The sequence below is a fragment of the Oncorhynchus mykiss genome, chromosome 8 (assembly GCF_013265735.2).
Source record: "Oncorhynchus mykiss isolate Arlee chromosome 8, USDA_OmykA_1.1, whole genome shotgun sequence".
Taxonomy (NCBI): domain Eukaryota; kingdom Metazoa; phylum Chordata; class Actinopteri; order Salmoniformes; family Salmonidae; genus Oncorhynchus; species Oncorhynchus mykiss.
The window spans coordinates 79,963,281-79,982,103 of record NC_048572.1 but is presented as its reverse complement, the minus strand read 5'-3'; the positions used below and the strand labels follow the sequence as shown (position 1 = coordinate 79,982,103).

The window sequence follows — 18,823 nt, the reverse complement described above, 5'->3', positions numbered from 1 at the left end:
CGCTTGTCCTCATTTCAACTCTGATCTCATTCATTTATAAATTATTTTTAAAAATCTATCAATTAATCAATCATGGTCCTTCTTAATTCAACCTCAAATAAGAGGTTGAATCAAGGTCTCATTTGTTTTGTCCATCGTCTACAGTGGACCAGAATAAGCATAATGTTGACTCTTTAACATTAGCTTTCCTGTCAACACAGCAGCTGCTGTGATCCAGGCTGGAGGAATGATAGGGGGAAGGGAACCATCAACCCCCTACCCCTCATCTCCATAGCCCTTATCCCTATTCCCAGACCCTGGTCATAGATATGGGATTGTCTTTCAGGTCTGACATGATTTGGATGGTTTGTATACACACTATCAACAAACAATTGGCTTGATCTACCAGAAACAACTGCAGCTGTGTTGACAGACCTACAGTTCACAGATCAGATCTCACCCTGATAAGAAAAGTTATTTGGGTGATGATGGTGGTCAGAGTTGGGGAAAAGAAGGGAATGTCTGTCTCAGACTAGCTTTTGTGAAGAAGTTGACTCAGGGTTCAAAATGGAAGTTGAGCCATTCAAGATTCAACTAGTCATCTATTATGAAGACCATAATTATTGAATCAGATCTATTGAAGCTGGGCTGAGGAAAAAAGCCTGCACACACTACAGATCCTATGCCCATCAATGCCCCAGAGGGAAAGCATGAGAAGTATGGGGCTCCTAAAAAGAGCTAGCCTGGTTGGGACTCGGGAGAAGGGAGAATAGGCAACAGGGCAACAGCTGTCTAAACGTACTGTAAGCCTATACATCTGTTCCACAACATCAAGTTATCCACCCAGCCTAGCTAGCCTACAGTTTATTTCATATGGCATTAGAGGGCTTTGGCCTCAAGGTTTGGATCTGAGCTGAGACTTTTGACAGTGGGATCTCTTAAAATTAATGATGACATGATGACAGTGTAAAGTCAGTAGTTGTTCAGCTTACATCAGACGTTAAGAGGTCTGACATGTTGTTATTATATTATGTCAGCGTTACATCAGACGTTAAGAGGTCTGTCATGTTGTTATTATATTATGTCAGCGTTCTCCAAACTCCAGTGCACATTTTGTTTTTCACCCTTGCTCTATACTGCTGATTCAAATAATTAAAGCTTGATGATGAGTTGGTTGTTGGAATCAGCTGTGTAGTGCTAGGGCAAAAAAGTAAATGTTTGTGGTCCCCAGGACTGAGTTTGAGGACCGCTGTACTATATCATATTATGAGTGTTATGTGCTATAAACCAGTAGAATAATGATTTTTCTTGCTGATGCCATATCAGTCCTGAAATCTGGAAATCAATGCAAAACTGCAATAATATATTCTAAGAAGTGGTAAATACACATATAGGACGATGGCGAAAATGTTTTGTCTGGCCAACAGACTGACAGACACACATCACAGACACCAGAGCAAATGCTCTCCATGCCAGTAAGCAAAGCTATTATCACTAAATCATTCCAAATATGTCCCATACATAAACGATCTCCCTAGGGACTCTGTAAACTGAGCCTGGCTGTGAATTACAGGAGCAATATTAGAGGAATTTTTCCATCAGGGTGCGAGTTGCTGTTTCCTCATGATGGCAAGCAGCTGTCGCCTCATGACAGCTAGTTGCTGTTGCCTCATGACGGCTAGCTGCTGTCGGTCGCCTCATGACGGCTAGTTGCTGTCGCCTCATGACGGCTACTTGCTGTCACCTCATGATGGCTAGCTGCTGTCGCCTCATGACGGCTAGTTGCTGTCATCTCATTACGGCTACAGTAGTTGCTGTCACCTCAAGACGGCTAGCTGCTGTCGGTCGCCTCATGATGGCTAGTTGCTGTCGCCACATGACGGCTAGCTGCTGTCGCCTCATGACGGCTAATTGCTGTTGCCTCCTGACGGCTAGCTGCTGTCGGTCGCCTCATGACGGCTACTTGCTGTCGCCTCATGATGGCTAGCTGCTGTCATCTCATGACGGCTACAGTAGTTGCTGTCGCCTCATGACGGATAGCTGATGTCGGACGCCTCATGACGGCTAGTTGCTGTCGGCTCATGACAGCTAGCTGCTGTCGCCTCATGACTGCTAGTTGCTGTCGGTCGCCTCATGACGGCTAGCTGCTGTCGCCTCATGACGGCTAGCTGCTGTCGGTCGCCTCATGACGGCTAGCTGCTGTCGCCTCATGACGGCTACTTGCTGTCGCCTCATGACGGCTAGCTGCTGTCGGTCGCCTCATGACGGCTAGTTGCTGTCACCTCATGACGGCTAGCTGCTGTCGCCTCATGACGGCTAGTTGTGTCGCCTCATGGCTAGCTGCTGTCATCTCATGACGGCTAATTGCTGTTGCCTCATGACTGCTAGCTGCTGTCGGTCGCCTCGTGATGGCTAGTTGCTGTCACCTCATGACGGCTACTTGCTGTCACCTCATGACGGCTAGTTGCTGTCATCTCATGACGGCTACAGTAGTTGCTGTCACCTCATGACGGCTAGCTGCTGTCGGTCGCCTCATGACGGCTAGTTGCTGTCGCCTCATGACGGCTAGTTGCTGTCGCTTCATGACAGCTAGCTGCTGTCGCCTCATGACTGCTAGTTGCTGTCGCCTCATGGCTAGCTGCTGTCATCTCATGACGGCTACAGTAGTTTCTGACACCTCATGATGGCTAGCTGCTGTCGGTCGTCTCATGACGGCAAGTTGCTGTCGCCACATGATGGCTAGCTGCTGGCGACTCATGACGGCTAGTTGCTGTAATCTCATGACGGCTACAGTAGTTGCTGTCGCCTCATGACGGATAGCTGCTGTCGGACGCCTCATGACGGCTAGTTGCTTTCGGCTCATGACAGCTAGCTGCTGTCGCCTCATGACTGCTAGTTGCTGTCGCCTCATGGCTAGCTGCTGTCATCTTATGACGGCTACAGTAGTTGCTGACACCTCATGATGGCTAGCTGCTGTCGGTCGCCTCATGACGGCTAGTTGCTGTCGCCACATGATGGCTAGCTGTTGGCGACTCATGACTGCTAGTTGCTATAATCTCATGACGGCTACAGTAGTTGCTGTCGGCTCATGACAGCTAGCTGCTGTCGCCTCATGATGGCTAGTTGCTGTCACCTCATGATGGCTAGTTGCTGTCGCCTCATGATGGCTAGCTGCTGTCGCCTCATGAAGGCAAGTTGCTGTCACCTCATGACAGCTAGTTGCTGTTGTCTCATGATGGCTAGCTGCTGTCATCTCATGACGGCTACAGTAGTTGCTGACACCTCATGAGGGCTAGCTGCTGTCGGTCGCCTCATGACGGTTAGTTGCTGTCACCTCATGACAGCTAGCTGCTGTTGCCTCATGATGGCTAGCTGCTGTTGCCTCATGATGGCTAGTTGCTATCGGTCGCCTCATGATGCCTAGGTGCTATCAGTTTTTCCTAGCCACCGTGCCCCCACATTGACCTCTATATCATAGTTTCATCGGGGTGCCCCCACATTGACCTCTATATCATAGTTTCATCAGGGTGCCCCCACGTTGACCTCTATATCATAGTTTCATCAGGGTGCCCCCACGTTGACCTCTATATTGTAGTTTCATCAGGGTGCCCCCACGTTGACCTCTATATCATAGTTTCATCAGGGTGCCCCCACGTTGACCTCTATATTGTAGTTTCATCAGGGTGCCCCCATGTCGACCACTATATCATAGTTTCATCAGGGTGCCCCCACGTTGACCTCTATATTGTAGTTTCAATCAGGGTGCCCCCACGTCGACCACTATATCATAGTTTCATCAGGGTGGCCCCACGTGGACCTCTATATCGTAGTTTCATCGGGGTGCCCCCACGTTGACCTCTATATCGTAGTTTTCATCAGGATGCCCCCACGTTGACCTCTATATCGTAGTTTCATCAGGGTTCCCCTATGTTGACCTCTATGTCGTAGTTTCATCAGGGTGCCCCCACGTTGACCTCTATATCGTAGTTTCATCAGGGTTCCCCTATGTTGACCTCTATGTCGTAGTTTCATCAGGGTTCCCCTATGTTGACCTCTATATCGTAGTTTCATCAGGATGCCCCCACGTTGACCTCTATATCGCCGTATCTTTCTCTTCCGAGTTTTCGGGATGAGGGCCTGGTCCGGGGTGAGCAGTACATCCTGTGCCTCGGAATCTTTGAAGTGGAAATCTTCATACAAATCGAGGTTAGTGATCGCTGTTCTTTTCGGTCATAGGAACCGATGGCGATAACATTATGTACAAAAAAAGTTACGATCAGTGTAAAAAAACACAACATTAAATAATGGGTAAGGAGCACGTAAAAGGGTCGCTACACATTCCAGTGCCGTGTGTGTGTGTGTGTGTGTGTTTTTTTGTGCGTGCGTGCATGCGTTGTGACAGCTGACAATGCAGTCCTGGGTTGGACAGTAGGAGTGTAGCGCTCCAGAAATACTTTTAGGGCCATAAGACAGTAAACCCTCCCCTGAAACTGACACAACCCTGACCACCTCTCTCACACACACACACACACACACACACACACACACACACACACACACACACACACACACACACACACACACACACAAACACACAAACACACACACACACACACACACACACACACACACACACACACACACACCTCATCCCTTGTCCAGGTGGCAGCCAAACCTAAAGAGTAGTGTCGGTGTGAAACAATAATCTCAGTCCCAGAGATGGCGGCAGGATCTCAACGCTTTCTACCACTCGGTCTATGGATATTTCTCTTCATCTTCACTACTGGTAAGAATGTTAGCTTACACTTTACTGTATAAGCATGGCTAGTTTCTAGAGGTATTTCAATTGGTATTTTATTGGTATTTGGTGGAATGTCAGGGTATGGGATGGGTAGCTTATACAGGCTTTCTGAGCGGTTGGCAGAAGCATTATGACGATGAGTTTAAAGCTTTATACATACACTTCAAAATGGCACAAATGTTTTGCATGATTTAAAAGTGTCCCTAAGAGAACAGAATAAACAATTAAAAACAGTTTAGCTATTTTTGTATGATCAACAAAAAAAAAAGGCTCTTAGGGAAACTGTCTTTTGATTAAAAACTTCTTAAGCCGAGGCCTCCCGCTAGCGGGACAACTTCCGGGTGAAACTGGAGGGTGCGCAATTCAAATAAATTATCATAAAAATTATGGATATTAAACATTTAGGTACATACAAGTGTCTTATATCGGTTGAAAGCTTAAACTATTGTTAATTTAACAGTACCGTCCGATTTACAGTATCTATTACAGCGAAAGCATGCCATGCAATTGTTTGAGGATGGCGCCCCACATCAAAATATTTTTACACCGGCACAGGTTTCATAAATTCACAAATAGAGATAAAATATTCACGTACTTTTGGAATATCTTCCTCTGATTTGTCATCCAAAGTGTCCCAGCTATAACATGTAGTGTTGTTTTGTTAGATAAAAAAAAGTCTGTTTAGTTGGCGCCATCGATTTGAGTAATCCAATCGTTCAACATGCAGAAAAAGTAATCAAAAAATCTACCACTAAACTTTGTTTCAACAAGTCAAAATAAGTTTCTATTTACTCATCAGATACCTTAAAATGTAATCAAACTATAATATTTCCTACGGAAAGAAGTATGTACAATAGGAAACTGATTTTAGCAGGTGCGTCTTGTCTTCATGGCGTGCCCAAATACAAATTTCCAAGACTGTGTCCCTGTACTAAAACTGATATTTCTTATTCGTTTTGGAAGTTACAAGCCTGAACATAGACTGCTGACCCCCTGTGGAAACCATAGGAATTGCATCCTGGGAGCTAGAATTCAGTATGCCCCTATACTTTCCATTGTAAGAGCACGGTCTCTCAAAAAATTTAAATTCTGGTTGGTTTTTCTTTGGATTTTTTATTGTGTTATATTCTCCTACATTATTTTAACATTTCTACAAACTTCAAAGTGTTTTCTTTCCAATGGTACCAATTACAGTGCCTCAGGCTTCAAACATAAACATATAAAACTGTATTTTTTTGTGAAGAATCAACAACAAGTGGGACACAATCATGAAGTGGAACGACATTTATTGGATATTTCAAACTTTTTTAACAAATCAAAAACTGAAAAATTGGGCGTGCAAAATTATTCAGCCCCTTTACTTTCAGTGCAGGAAACTCTCTCCAGAAGTTCAGTGAGGATCTCTGAATGATCCAATGTTGACCTAAATGACTAATGATGATAAATACAATCCACCTCTGTGTAATCAAGTCTCCGTATAAATGCACCTGCACTGTGATAGTCTCAGAGGTCCGTTAAAAGCGCAGAGAGCATCATGAAGAACAAGGAACACACCAGGCAGGTCCGAGATACTGTTGTGAAGAAGTTTAAAGCCAGATTTGGATACAAAAAGATTTCCCAAGCTTTAAACATCCCAAGGAGCACTGTGCAAGCGATAATATTGAAATGGAACGAGTATCAGACCACTGCAAATCTACCAAGACCTGGCCGTCCCTCTAAACTTTCAGCTCATACAAGGAGAAGACTGATCAGAGATGCAGCCAAGAGGCCCATGATCACTCTGGATGAACTGCAAAGATCTACAGCTGAGGTGGGAGACTCTGTCCATAGGACAACAATCAGTCGTATATTGCACAAATCTGGCCTTTATGGAAGAGTGGCAAGAAGAAAGCCATTTCTTAAAGATATCCATAAAAAGTGTTGTTTAAAGTTTGCCACAAGCCACCTGGGAGACACACCAAACATGTGGAAGAAGGTGCTCTGGTCAGATGAAACCAAAATTGAACTTTTTGGCAACAATGCAAAACGTTATGTTTGGCGTAAAAGCAACACAGCTCATCACCCTGAACACACCATCCCCACTGTCAAACATGGTGGTGGCAGCATCGTGGTTGGGCCTGCTTTTCTTCAGCAGGGACAGGGAAGATGTTTAAAATTGATGGGAAGATGGATGGAGCCAAATACAGGACCATTCTGGATGGAGTCTGCAAAAGACCTGAGACTGGGACGGAGATTTGTCTTCCAACAAGACAATGATCCAAAACATAAAGCAAAATCTACAATGGAATGGTTCAAAAATAAACATATCCAGGTGTTAGAATGGCCAAGTCAAAGTCCAGACCTGAATCCAATCGAGAATCTGTGGAAAGAACTGAAAACTGCTGTTCACAAATGCTCTCCATCCAACCTCACTGAGCTCGAGCTGTTTTGCAAGGAGGAATGGGAAAAAATTTCAGTCTCTCGATGTGCAAAACTGATAGAGACATACCCCAAGCGACTTACAGCTGTAATCGCAGCAAAAGGTGACGCTACAAAGTATTAACTTAAGGGGGCTGAATAATTTTGCACGCCCAATTTTTCAGTTTTTGATTTGTTAAAAAAGTTTGAAATATCCAATAAATGTCGTTCCACTTCATGATTGTGTCCCACTTGTTGTTGATTGTTCACAAAAAAATAAAGTTTTATATCTTTATGTTTGAAGCCTGAAATGTGGCAAAAGGTCGCAAAGTTCAAGGGGGCCGAATACTTTCGCAAGGCACTGTATATGCGTATCCTGGCATATCTTGACAATGTTTGTGTTTTATGTCTTTGAAGCTGGAATAAAATACATATTTTAGCTGTTTGTTCATAACGTTGAAAGAATAATTTGCTGCAGGAAATTTGCTACCAGATGGTGAAGTGGGATTCATCACTCCAGAGAACACGTTTCCACTTCTCCAGAGTCCAATGGCGTCGAGCTTTACACCAGCCGACGCTTGCATTGCTCTGCCATGGAAACTCATTTAATGAAGCTCCCGACTAACAGTTCTTGTGCTGATGTTGCTTCCAGTGGCAGTTTGAAACTCGGTAGTGAGTCTTGCAACCGAGGACATTTTTACGTGCCACGCACTCGGCTGTCCCGTACTGTGAGCTTGAGGGGCCTACCACTTTGGGGATGAGCCGTTGGTGCTCCTAGACATGTCCACTTCACAATAACAACATTTACAGTTGACCGGGGAAGCTCTAGAAGGGCAGAAATTTGACGAACTGACTTGTTGGAAAGGTGGCATCCTGTGATGGTGCCACATTGAAAGCCACTGAGCTCTTCAGTAAGGCCATTATCCTGCCAATGGTTGTCTATGTAGATTGCATGGCTGTGTGCTTCATTTTATACAAAAGCTGAATCCACTCATTTGAAGGGGTGTCCACATGTTTTTGTATATATCATGTAGTTTTAGCTGACATCCAACCTTGTGTGTTCCCCTATTGAAGTATTAATAACTCACTCTATCTCCCTCCATCTCACCCTATCTCCTTCTATCTCCATCTATCTCACCTTATCTCCCTCTATCTCACTATTTGTCTCTCTCACTGTGACCCACTTGGTGTCTCTCATTGTATCTCACCATGTGTCTCTCTCTATCTCACTCAATCATTTTGTCTCTGATGGTATCTCAGCAGTAGCAGGGGTGAACCTGGAGGGGGAGCTGTTCAAGGACCTGATGAGAGGCTACAACAAGAACGTCCGGCCCATGGAGAAGAGTGGTGACATCACACAGGTCACCGTCAAGATGACCCTCACCAACCTTATTTCCCTGGTCAGTGTGTGTGTGTGTGTGTGTGTGTGTGTGTGTGTGTGTGTGTGTGTGTGTGTGTGTGTGTGTGTGTGTGTGTGTGTGTGTGTGTGTGTGTGTGTGTGTGTGTAATCATCTTGCTTTCCATCCCTAGAATGAAAAGGAAGAAGCCCTTACAACCAGCGTCTGGATTGAAATGGTAAAATCCCTTGTTGACTCAGGTTAAACACTCACACAGTGGCTTAGTACCACACCATGTCACTCAACTCTTTGTCTTCGTTTCCTTTCATATTATATTTGTTATCTGTTTTTTCCATTGTCAGAAATGGTGTGACTACAGGCTGAGGTGGGACCAATCTCCCAGGTCTATCCTGTACGGAAACCTCACCTCCCAGATGAGGATCCCATCTAAGAGCATCTGGCTGCCTGACATCATCCTGGAGAACAAGTGAGTCTAGAAAGCATGACGTAAAATCATCACTTAACGTGCTGGCCAAGGGAACACTGCAGATTCATGATAACGGCATCCATGTTAGGACAAAACATGTGATCCCATACATAACCTCCCTCCTTTCTCTCTCTCTCTCTCTCCAAAGTGTAGACGGAAAGTTTGAGATAGCCATGTACTGTAATGCCCTGGTGTCTCCTGGTGGCTGTGTGTACTGGCTGCCTCCTGCCATCTATCGCAGCGCCTGCTCCATCACCGTCAACTACTTCCCCTTCGACTGGCAGAACTGCACCATGGTGTTCCGGTATGGGCGTCACAGTCACACACACCCCACTAATGACTAATCTCAACTGAATATAACCACCAGCTGCAGGTAGCCTAGCGGTTAAGAGCGTCGGGCCAGTTACCTGAAAAGGTTGCTGGTTCGAATCCCCAAGACGGAAAATGTCGTTCTGCCCTTGAGCAAGGCAGTTAACCCCCTGACAACAACTGCTTCTAGGGTGCTAATGATGTTGATTAAGGCAGCCCCAACACCTCTTTTGATTCAGTGGGTTTGGGTTAAATGCAGACTAGACATTTTGGTTGCAACTGACTAGTTCGCCCTGAACCTCCCTGAGTAGAGGCTGGATTCAATCCGCATCGCAAAGCTCTGTTAAAATGTAAAGTTCATTTCCGATTCTGCTGACATATGCAGAATTGACTGTGAATGCAGTCTCTGTGAATGCAGTCTCTGTGGACGCAGTCTCTGTGAACGCAGTCTCTGTGAATGCAGTCTCTGTGAATGCAGTCTCTGTGAATGCAGTCTCTGTGAATGCAGTCTCTGTGAATGCAGTCTCTGTGAACGCAGTCTCTGTGAATGCAGTCTCTGTGAATGCAGTCTCTGTGAATGCAGTCTCTGTGAACGCAGGAACATTGCCTTTAAATTTCAGTCGAGCTATAACATGGATCTTCCACAATAGTGATTTAATCTAACCCAAAGTGTACGCAAAATGGTCTGGGAAACCAATCAATTAAACCACAAATATAAAAAAAACATCAAGTTAGTCAATATGAGACGCAGCTTATTGGTGTGTCACTGGAGTGTGTTCTGTGTTTTTAGTTTCACGGTTATGGACGACTGTTTCCTCTATCCCTGTGTTCAGTTCCCAGACCTACAACGCTAACGAGATAGAACTAGTTCTCACAGAGGAGGACAACCAGCCTGTGGAGTGGGTGGTGATCGACCCCGAGGCTTTTACTGGTATTGTAGTAACCCTACGCCGCAAACACCTTGATTTATTTATGTTTTGTTTTTTTGTGAGCGTATGAAAAATACAAGGAACATTAGGGAACAGAGGATAACATGAGAGCATTTTACAACAAGACCAAAAAATGTTCATAGAATCGTCAATAAACGTTCAATTCAATTTGGGTTCTGTTTCTTAAAAACAAATACAAAGTTATTGCATCATCTGGGAACTGAAGAGGATTTAAAACCTTCTCTTGTTCTCTTGTTCTCTCGTTATCTCATTCTAGACAGAATTGGATAATGTTCTAGGCAGCATACATGGGAGCCATGACACTATCCATATTAACTCTGGCTCTCGTCTGTTGTCAGAGAATGGGGAGTGGATCATCAAACACAGGCCTGCTAAGAAGATGATTAACCAGCGCTACACTAAAGATGAGTTAGAGTACCAGGAAGTGGTGTTCTTCCTGATGATCCAGAGGAAACCTCTGTTCTACGTCATCAACATCATCGTTCCCTGTGTCCTCATCTCATCCCTGGGCCTGCTCGTCTACTTCCTGCCTGCCAAAGGTGACGACTGCATGGACACACACACACACACACACACACACACACACCCACACACGGACGCATACACATGTACACGCGTATGCACACCCACGTTCACGCACACACACGTTCATGCACAAACACACACACGCAGGCACACACGCACACACACGCGCGCACACACGCACACACACACACTCACATACTCACTGTCCGCACTCAAGACATTCACCTATCCTACCCGGTAACACACTAAGACACCTATAGATGCTTGTGAAACCCAGTACATACAGTATGATGAACTGCATGTCGCTCCGCATAAGAGCTGCTAAATTACTGAAATATCAATATCAATGTAAATGTAAAATATCAATGTAAATGTAGACTCTCTGTGCTTGTGATCTGATGTTGGTTTTGGTCAGCTGGGGGTCAGAAGTGCACCGTGTCCATCATGATTCTCCTGGCCCAGACTGTCTTCCTCATCCTCATAGCCAACAAGGTCCCAGAAACCTCCCAGACTGTTCCTCTTATCGGAAAGTAGGACCACTTACTTTAATATCATTTACTTACACTATATTTTACTGCTTCCCTTTAAGTAAAATTTAAAAATGTCTTCAACTACCTAAAAAATACGTATAAAGAGCGGAAGCAAGTCACACAATTTTCTTAATGGAAAACAACCTTCTAGTTCTAATATGTTATTCTAATATGTTATTCTAGAAGTAGCCATTGGTCGAAGTCGATAAAAAGAAAGGAAATTCACACAATGCCTACTGTACTTTACCCATGCTCTACCAAGGTTTTCCAGCACACAGCTTTGACCTGCTACAGTAGCTATGTTGGTATTGTAATTCAAACTATGTGTAAGCAGGTTGTTTAGGATTCAAACCTTCTCAAACTGCTTAACTCATACTCTTAGAGGAGATGTTCCCACAATAATATGATTTGTACCACATACAAGGCAGAGTATTGGATTCTTCCCACATCACACTAAGACATTACCCCATTTCACTACCTTTTCAATATTTTTTTTATTATATCAAAGCTGGTTCATATAGACCATCATATTTGATTGAGTGAGCTGTTTTGTCTTGTAGTAATGTGGTGCCTGCCTGTATTTCCTTAAATCTTTATTTTTGCAAAAAATGTCAAAATATTTAATAACGTATTTTTTTGTCAGTAGGTGTCCAACATAACAACAGGTCACTTATATAGAGGTCTGTAACATAGATCTATAGAGCCTGTCTGCAGTCCTGACTTCTGTAACCCTTAGCTTTAATGGCTTCATGTGTTTTGTAGGTACCTGATGTTTGTCATGTCCGTGACCACCATCATAGTAATGAACTGTGTCATCGTGCTGAACCTGTCTCTAAGATCCCCCAATACACACATCATGAACAATAAAGTCAGGAAGGTAAGACTGTAAAACTGTGGCCAACAAGTTTGGCAGAAGCGTCCCACGCCTCTAATGTGGTTGTGTATGGTCCTCTGCATTACCGGATGGCTTGTTAGGCCATAGTTTGGCTGATCTGGACTGGTAGTGTTGACCAGGGTTGACCAGGGATGGGGTCACGGGGTCAATTCAGGAATTAAACTGAAATTCTAATTCACTAATAGATTTTTAAAAATCTAATTTGAATGATGTATCAATAAACTAAGGACAAGTAATCTATGTATATATATAAATAGACTTCCTGAATTGAGTATCTTCCATTATATTTAAGTTTTGGTAATTTAGCAGACGCTCTTATCCAGAGCCACTTACAGGAGCAATTGGGTTTATGTGCCTTGCTCAAGGGCACATCAAAAGTTTATGCTAGGGGATTCGAACCAGCGACCTTTCGTTATTGGCCCAATGCTCTTAACCGCTAGGCTACCTAACCCAACTCTGATGTTGACCTTTGACCCTTGACAATGTTGACCTCAGGTCCTGCTGAACATCCTGCCTCGGCTGCTGAGGATGCAGATGCGACCGTGGACACCGTCTGAGGACTGTGACCTCAGTGATGGAACCGGTAATGGTCACAGTCACAGTACCGACAGTGGGAGTAACATATTCCTAGTCCCCGGCCGGCGGCGCAGCTCCCTAGGACTCATCATCAAGGCAGAGGAATACGTCATGAAGACGGCCCGGTCTGAACTCATGTTCTCCAGGCTCAGAGAGAGAGACGGCCTCATGAAATCTGCACTGGAGAAGATCTGTGAGTAGGGTTACACATAGAATATTACAGTGGGAATTGATGGGATTTTTTGTTCACACTGTACTTACCCTCCACTTAGGATAAGGATAAGGGTTAGGATAAGGGTTAGGGTTGAACCAGCAGCTGGACATGAAGCTAGGGTTAGGGTTGAACCAGCAGCTGGACATGAGGCTAGGGTTAGGGTTGAACCAGCAGCTGGACATGAAGCTAGGGATAGGTTTGAACCAGCAGCTGGACATGAGGCTATGGATAGGTTTGAACCAGCAGCTGGACATGAGGCTAGGGTTAGGTTTGAACCAGCAGCTGGACATGAAGCTAGGGATAGGTTTGAACCAGCAGCTGGACATGAGGCTAGGGTTAGGGTTGAACCAGCAGCTGGACATGAGGCTAGGGTTAGGGTTGAACCAGCAGCTGGACATGAGGCTAGGGATAGGGTTGAACCAGCAGCTGGACATGAGGCTAGGGTTAGGGTTGAACCAGCAGCTGGACATGAGGCTAGGGTTAGGGTTGAACCAGCAGCTGGACATGAGGCTAGGGTTAGGGTTGAACCAGCAGCTGGACATGAGGCTAGGGTTAGGGTTGAACCAGCAGCTGGACATGAGGCTAGGGATAGGTTTGCTGCTGTAAGTACAGTGTAATTACACAATAATAAGGGCAGTTTAATGTAAAGTGTTACCATATTTTCAATCTTAGCTGCGAGAAAATTGCAAGAAATTTGTATAGGTTAATTCTCTGTTTTAACCTTTGACCCTAGATAACAGTCTTGAGGGGAGTACGGCACAAGACCTGGGGACCAGCCTGGCGCAGGCCTCACCGGAGGTACGCCAGTGTGTGGAATCCTGCAAACATATTGCCAAGAGTGCCAGGCAACAAAACAACTTTGAGAGTGTGAGTCTCCCAAATGTGTTTCACCCACCTGGGTGATGCACAGTTACCATTTTGTGCCAGAACATTACTGAAAGGAAACTGATTTCCCAACATTTAGAGTGAGTCTCCCCTCTGACCTGTACCTCTGATGCCACAACAGGAGAATGAGGAGTGGTTCCTGGTTGGCCGGGTGATTGACAGGGTGTGCTTCATCGCCATGGCGCTGTCGTTCTTCATGGGCACCATCGGAATCTTCCTGATGGGGCATTTCAACCAGCCCCCCTCCGTACCTTTCCCTGGTGATCCCAGGAAGTACCTTCCTCCGTTAGGGAATAACATCACCGATCCCACTGGGAATGACACTGGTGAAAATCTACTGGGTTGAGAAATGTCCATAAACCAGGAAGAGGTCTGAAAATGGCCCTAGAAAGGAATGGGTTTTAGCACAGGTTATTGTGGCTGCAGAAAGCTTTGAGAGATCTTTGATTATGTATGTATTGGTGGTCTGAGACTGAAACTAAACCATGTGGGTCTGTCACAGGTTTTGCAGTTTATGAGTTTGCTCATTCAGTGAGACAACAAAGATTTTGACAGTGGATTATAGATGTCCATACTAATTACAAAGGGATATGCTTGACCATACGCACTGATGCCTTATATGATATGTGTGTTTCAGAGAAATGGTTGAAGGGGGTATTTTTGAGTAATATGCTAAAGTTTTATCACACTGTTATGTTTACTTTCTTTAAGGCAACCCAACCCGGACTCAGGGGTAGACCTAATAAATGTAAATCTGGTACACTCCAATTAGTATGATATGCTACGTTTCTTAAGGTATGAATTCATTTGTGGATGTCCATCATCCATTTTATATATTATGTTACGAATTACAATTTGTACAATATGTTACGGATTTCAAAACATATATGTTACGAATTACAATTTGTTGTTACTAATATTAGCTAGGTGGCTAACGTTAACATTGGCTAGGTGGCAAATGTTAACGTTAGCTAGGTGGCTAATGTTAGCTAGGTGGCTATCGTTAGCTTGGCTAGGGGTTAGGGTTAAGGTTAGGATTAAAGTTAAGCTAACGTGCTACGTAGTTACACAGTAGCTAAAAGGTAGTAAGTAGTTGTAAAGATGCTAATTAGACAAAAGCTAAAGTTGTATGTGATAAGATTCAAACACACAACCTTTAGTTTGCTAGACCTTCGCATTATACGTCTACTCATCCACCCCGACCAACCATCCTACTTCAATCTTATGTAACCATACCGAACATAACATGTCATAATAATTTGAGTGTCCCGGATTTACATTTACTATGTTACGTCTAGTCTATGAGACCATGCTGGGCAACCATCATCCATCATGTTTTTTGTAAGATAGTTAATTTAGTTGTGATTTTGATATTAATCAGCAAACACAGTGTTCTCTTTTCCAGATTGATGATCATACACATGTTTTTTTTGTTTTGTTTGAAGATTAACTTTGTTTCATTAAAAGTAAAGGTATAGCAACTTTTGGTAGTATGGGTGTGAGAAAGAGTCGTCGTCCCCCCCCTGTTTGAAAAACACAGCTGCTTGCTTGCTAGCCACTAACTTCAATCAAGAGATGTCAGGGAGTGGACCTCAGAGGGTAAGTGCTTGACAAATGGCAACATTTAAAAAGCTGGAATTGTTTTAAGATGGTCATACCATGAATCATTTAGCTATTTGAGGACCCCTTTAGGTATAACATATACAGTTGAAGTCGGAAGTTTACATACACATAGGTTGGAGTCATTAAACCTCGTTTTTCAACCACTCCACAAATGTCTTGTTAACAAACTATAGTTTTGGCAAGTTGGTTAGGACATCTACTTTGTGCATGACACAAGTAATTTTTCCAACACTTGTTAACAGACAGATTATTTCACGTATACTTCACTGTATCACAATTCCAGTGGGTCAGAAGTTTACATACACAAAGTTGACTGTGCCTTTAAACAGCTTGGAAAATTCCCAAAAATGATGTCATGGCTGTTGTCATGGCTGTTGAACTCCACAAGTCTGGTTCATCCTTGGGAGCAATTTCCAAACAAAGGTACCACGTTAATCTGCACAAACAATAGTACGCAAGTATAAACACCATGGGACCACGCAACCGCCATACTGCTCAGGAAGGAGATGCGTTCTGTCTCCTAGAGATGAATGTACTTTGGTGCGAAAAGTGCAAATCAATCCCAGAACAACAGCAAAGGACCGTGTGAAGATGCTGGAGGAAACAGATACAAAAGTATCTATATCCACAGTAAAATTAGTCCAATATCGACATAACCTGAAAGGCCGCTCAGCAAGGAAGAAGCCACTGTTCCAAAACCGACATAAAAAAGACAGACTACGGTTTGCAACTGCACATGGGGACAACGATCGTACTTTTTGGCGAAATGTCCTCTGGTCTGATGAAACAAAAATATAACTGTTTTTCCATAATGACCATCGTTATGTTTGGAGGAAAATGGGGGAGGCTTGCAAGCCGAAGAACACCATCCAAACCATGAAGCACGGGGGTGGCAGCATCATGTTGTGGGGGTGCTTTGCTGTTGGAAGGATTGGTGCACTTCACAAAATAGATGGCATCATGAGCAAGGAAAATTATGTGGATATATATAGAAGCAATATCTCAAGACATCAGTCAGGAAGTTAAAGCTTGGTCGCAAATGGGTCTTCCAAATGGACAATGACCCCAAGCATACTTCCAAAGTTGTGGCAAAATGGCTTAAGGACAAAAAAGTCAAGGTATTGGAGTGGCCATGACAAAGCTCTGACCTCAATCCTATAGAAATTTTGTGGGCAGAACCGAAAAAGCGTGTGCTGCTCGAGGCCTACAAACCTGACTCAGTTACACCAGCTCTGTCAGGAGGAATGGGCCAAAATTCACCCAACTTATTGTGGGAAGCTTGTGGAAGGCTACCCGCAACGTTTGTCCCAAGTTAAACAATTTAAAGGCAATGCTACCAAATACTAATTGAGTGTATGTAAACTTCTGACCGACTGGGAATGTGATGAAAGAAACAAAAGCTTATATAAATCACTCTGCTATTATTCTGACATTTCACATTCTTAAAATAAATTGGTGATCCTAACTGACCTAAGACAGTGCATTTCTACTAGGATTAAATGTCAGGAATTGTGAAAAAACTAGTTTAAATGTATTTGGCTAATGTGTGTGTAAACTTCCGACTTCAACTGTACATGGGCATTAGACCCTAAGCAACTGTGTTGTATTCAATAGGGCACACCGTATCAAAACGTTTTGCATCTGAAAATGAAAATAATGTTTATTTTGGAACAGGCAGTCCCTCCCTGTTCCAATCTGTTTTCTTCAGTTTGGTGCCTAATGAATATGACCCTGGTATAACACTGACAGCTCATAAAGTTAATGATAGGCTCAGAGTTACAAAATTGTTTGGATTTCTATTTTCAACATTTCAGGAATCTAACAAAAGGATTTCTGGAAAACTTTTGCAACCCTAGTTCAGAGCATTCAGTGCCCACATCTCACATGGGTTTGATGCCCTACTTAAAAAGGTGGAAGTGACTGTGGCCCATCAGGTTGCGTGGTCTGATCATGTGACTATAGAAAGGTCAGAACTGTAATACCTGGTGGACAAGAGGACAGATTTAGTCTAGAATCCTAGAACCATACTAAACTAGTTCAGCAGAGTCTAGAACCTATTTCTGAGTCTAGAACCTGCCGGCGTGGAAGGCAAATAACAATGGTTCCCAATGGAGACCGAGGCGAAGCTGCTGATCTGTTTGATGTTGGATTCGTAGCGTTGGGTTCTGGCGAGCCGGCCAGAGGTGCGTCTGGAATACCAGAAGAAGTCATTAAACTGGAGGGGGTTCTCACTTACCCCTGGAGCCACAATCTGATCAACAGAAAGGTGACCGATATGATATCTAGATAATTTAATACAAAATAATAATATATGCCATTTAGCAGACACTTTTATCTGAAGAATCAAACACACTATCCTGCATTGCAAGCACCATGCTCTACCAACTAAACTACAAGGGACCACAATTTAGCAGGCACTTATCCTGAAGCGATGTACACTTTTCAAGGCCTGTGGAGGAATTTTACTCCTAAACCTTGGAGTTCAGTTATTAACACTGTGCTCCAACAAACTGTGAGCCATCACATCTATAATCATTGAGAAAGCTTACCCAATAATACATACTCTAGCATGGTGTATGTTCGGGCAACACACACCTTCTTCTTGGCAGGGTTCTGGTCATTATCTTCGTCATTGAAAGGGAGGGGTATGGGATCTGCAGCAGAGTCTGAGGTGTGTGTGTGTGGGGGGACTGTTTTGGGTAAGGCTTGATGTTGAAGCTGTCCTTACCCTTTACCCCACCCCTCATCCTAAATCATTAGGGGTATGTATGAGCAGGGGTTGGGCAGGGGTTGCAAAATTACGGGAACTTTTAATAAATTCCCGGGTTTTCCAGAAATCCTGGTTGGAAGACTCCCCGAATCAGGAGGGAATAAGCAGGAAATCCGGAATCCTGGATTTCCCAGGATTTATGGAAAACCAGGGAATTTATTGAAAGTTCCCGGAATTCTTCAACCCTACTTCTGCTTACTCTAGGTGCACGGATGAGGGCAAAGTTCAGGCACAGGTAGCCCTGGGTCTGGGTCTGAGGCTGGGTGCAGTCTGCTGGCGTCCGAACCATTGCTCCTGCCCTCTCGGCCCCAGCGAGGAGCTCCATGAGTGGGCCCTTTGTCCCGGTCCAGCGGGCCAGCGAGTGAGCATAGCAAGCGGGAGCGGGCCTCTTCAATGGCGGATGTTTGTTTACAGCCCTGTCAGCTCCCATTAGCGCCCGGCACATCGACAACCTCTGATGTGCTAATCACCGCCGCCGTGAGGGAGGGAGGGAGAGCGAGAGAGAGAGAGAGAGAGAGCGGATAGATGTCGATCGGCTCCCCGAG

At 44.3% G+C, this 18,823-nt stretch overlaps 1 protein-coding gene across 2 annotated transcripts; it reads left to right on the top strand.

Moving 5' to 3' along the window:
* Positions 1-4,515: 4,515 nt before the first annotated feature.
* Positions 4,516-15,366, top strand: chrng (cholinergic receptor, nicotinic, gamma). 2 transcript variants are annotated; one of them, XM_036986424.1, is made up of 12 exons: positions 4,516-4,765; positions 8,441-8,577; positions 8,708-8,752; positions 8,877-9,001; positions 9,150-9,305; positions 10,144-10,241; positions 10,599-10,799; positions 11,201-11,315; positions 12,078-12,192; positions 12,706-12,979; positions 13,734-13,867; positions 14,007-15,366. In XM_036986424.1, exons 1-12 carry the CDS (start codon positions 4,699-4,701, stop codon positions 14,229-14,231), a joined length of 1,692 nt encoding a protein of 563 aa, XP_036842319.1. In that variant the 5' UTR covers positions 4,516-4,698; the 3' UTR covers positions 14,232-15,366. The 2 variants fall into 2 exon arrangements, with proteins under 2 accessions (XP_036842319.1, XP_036842318.1); XM_036986423.1 differs by having other exon boundaries at positions 4,520-4,765; positions 8,438-8,577.
* Positions 15,367-18,823: the final 3,457 nt, after the last annotated feature.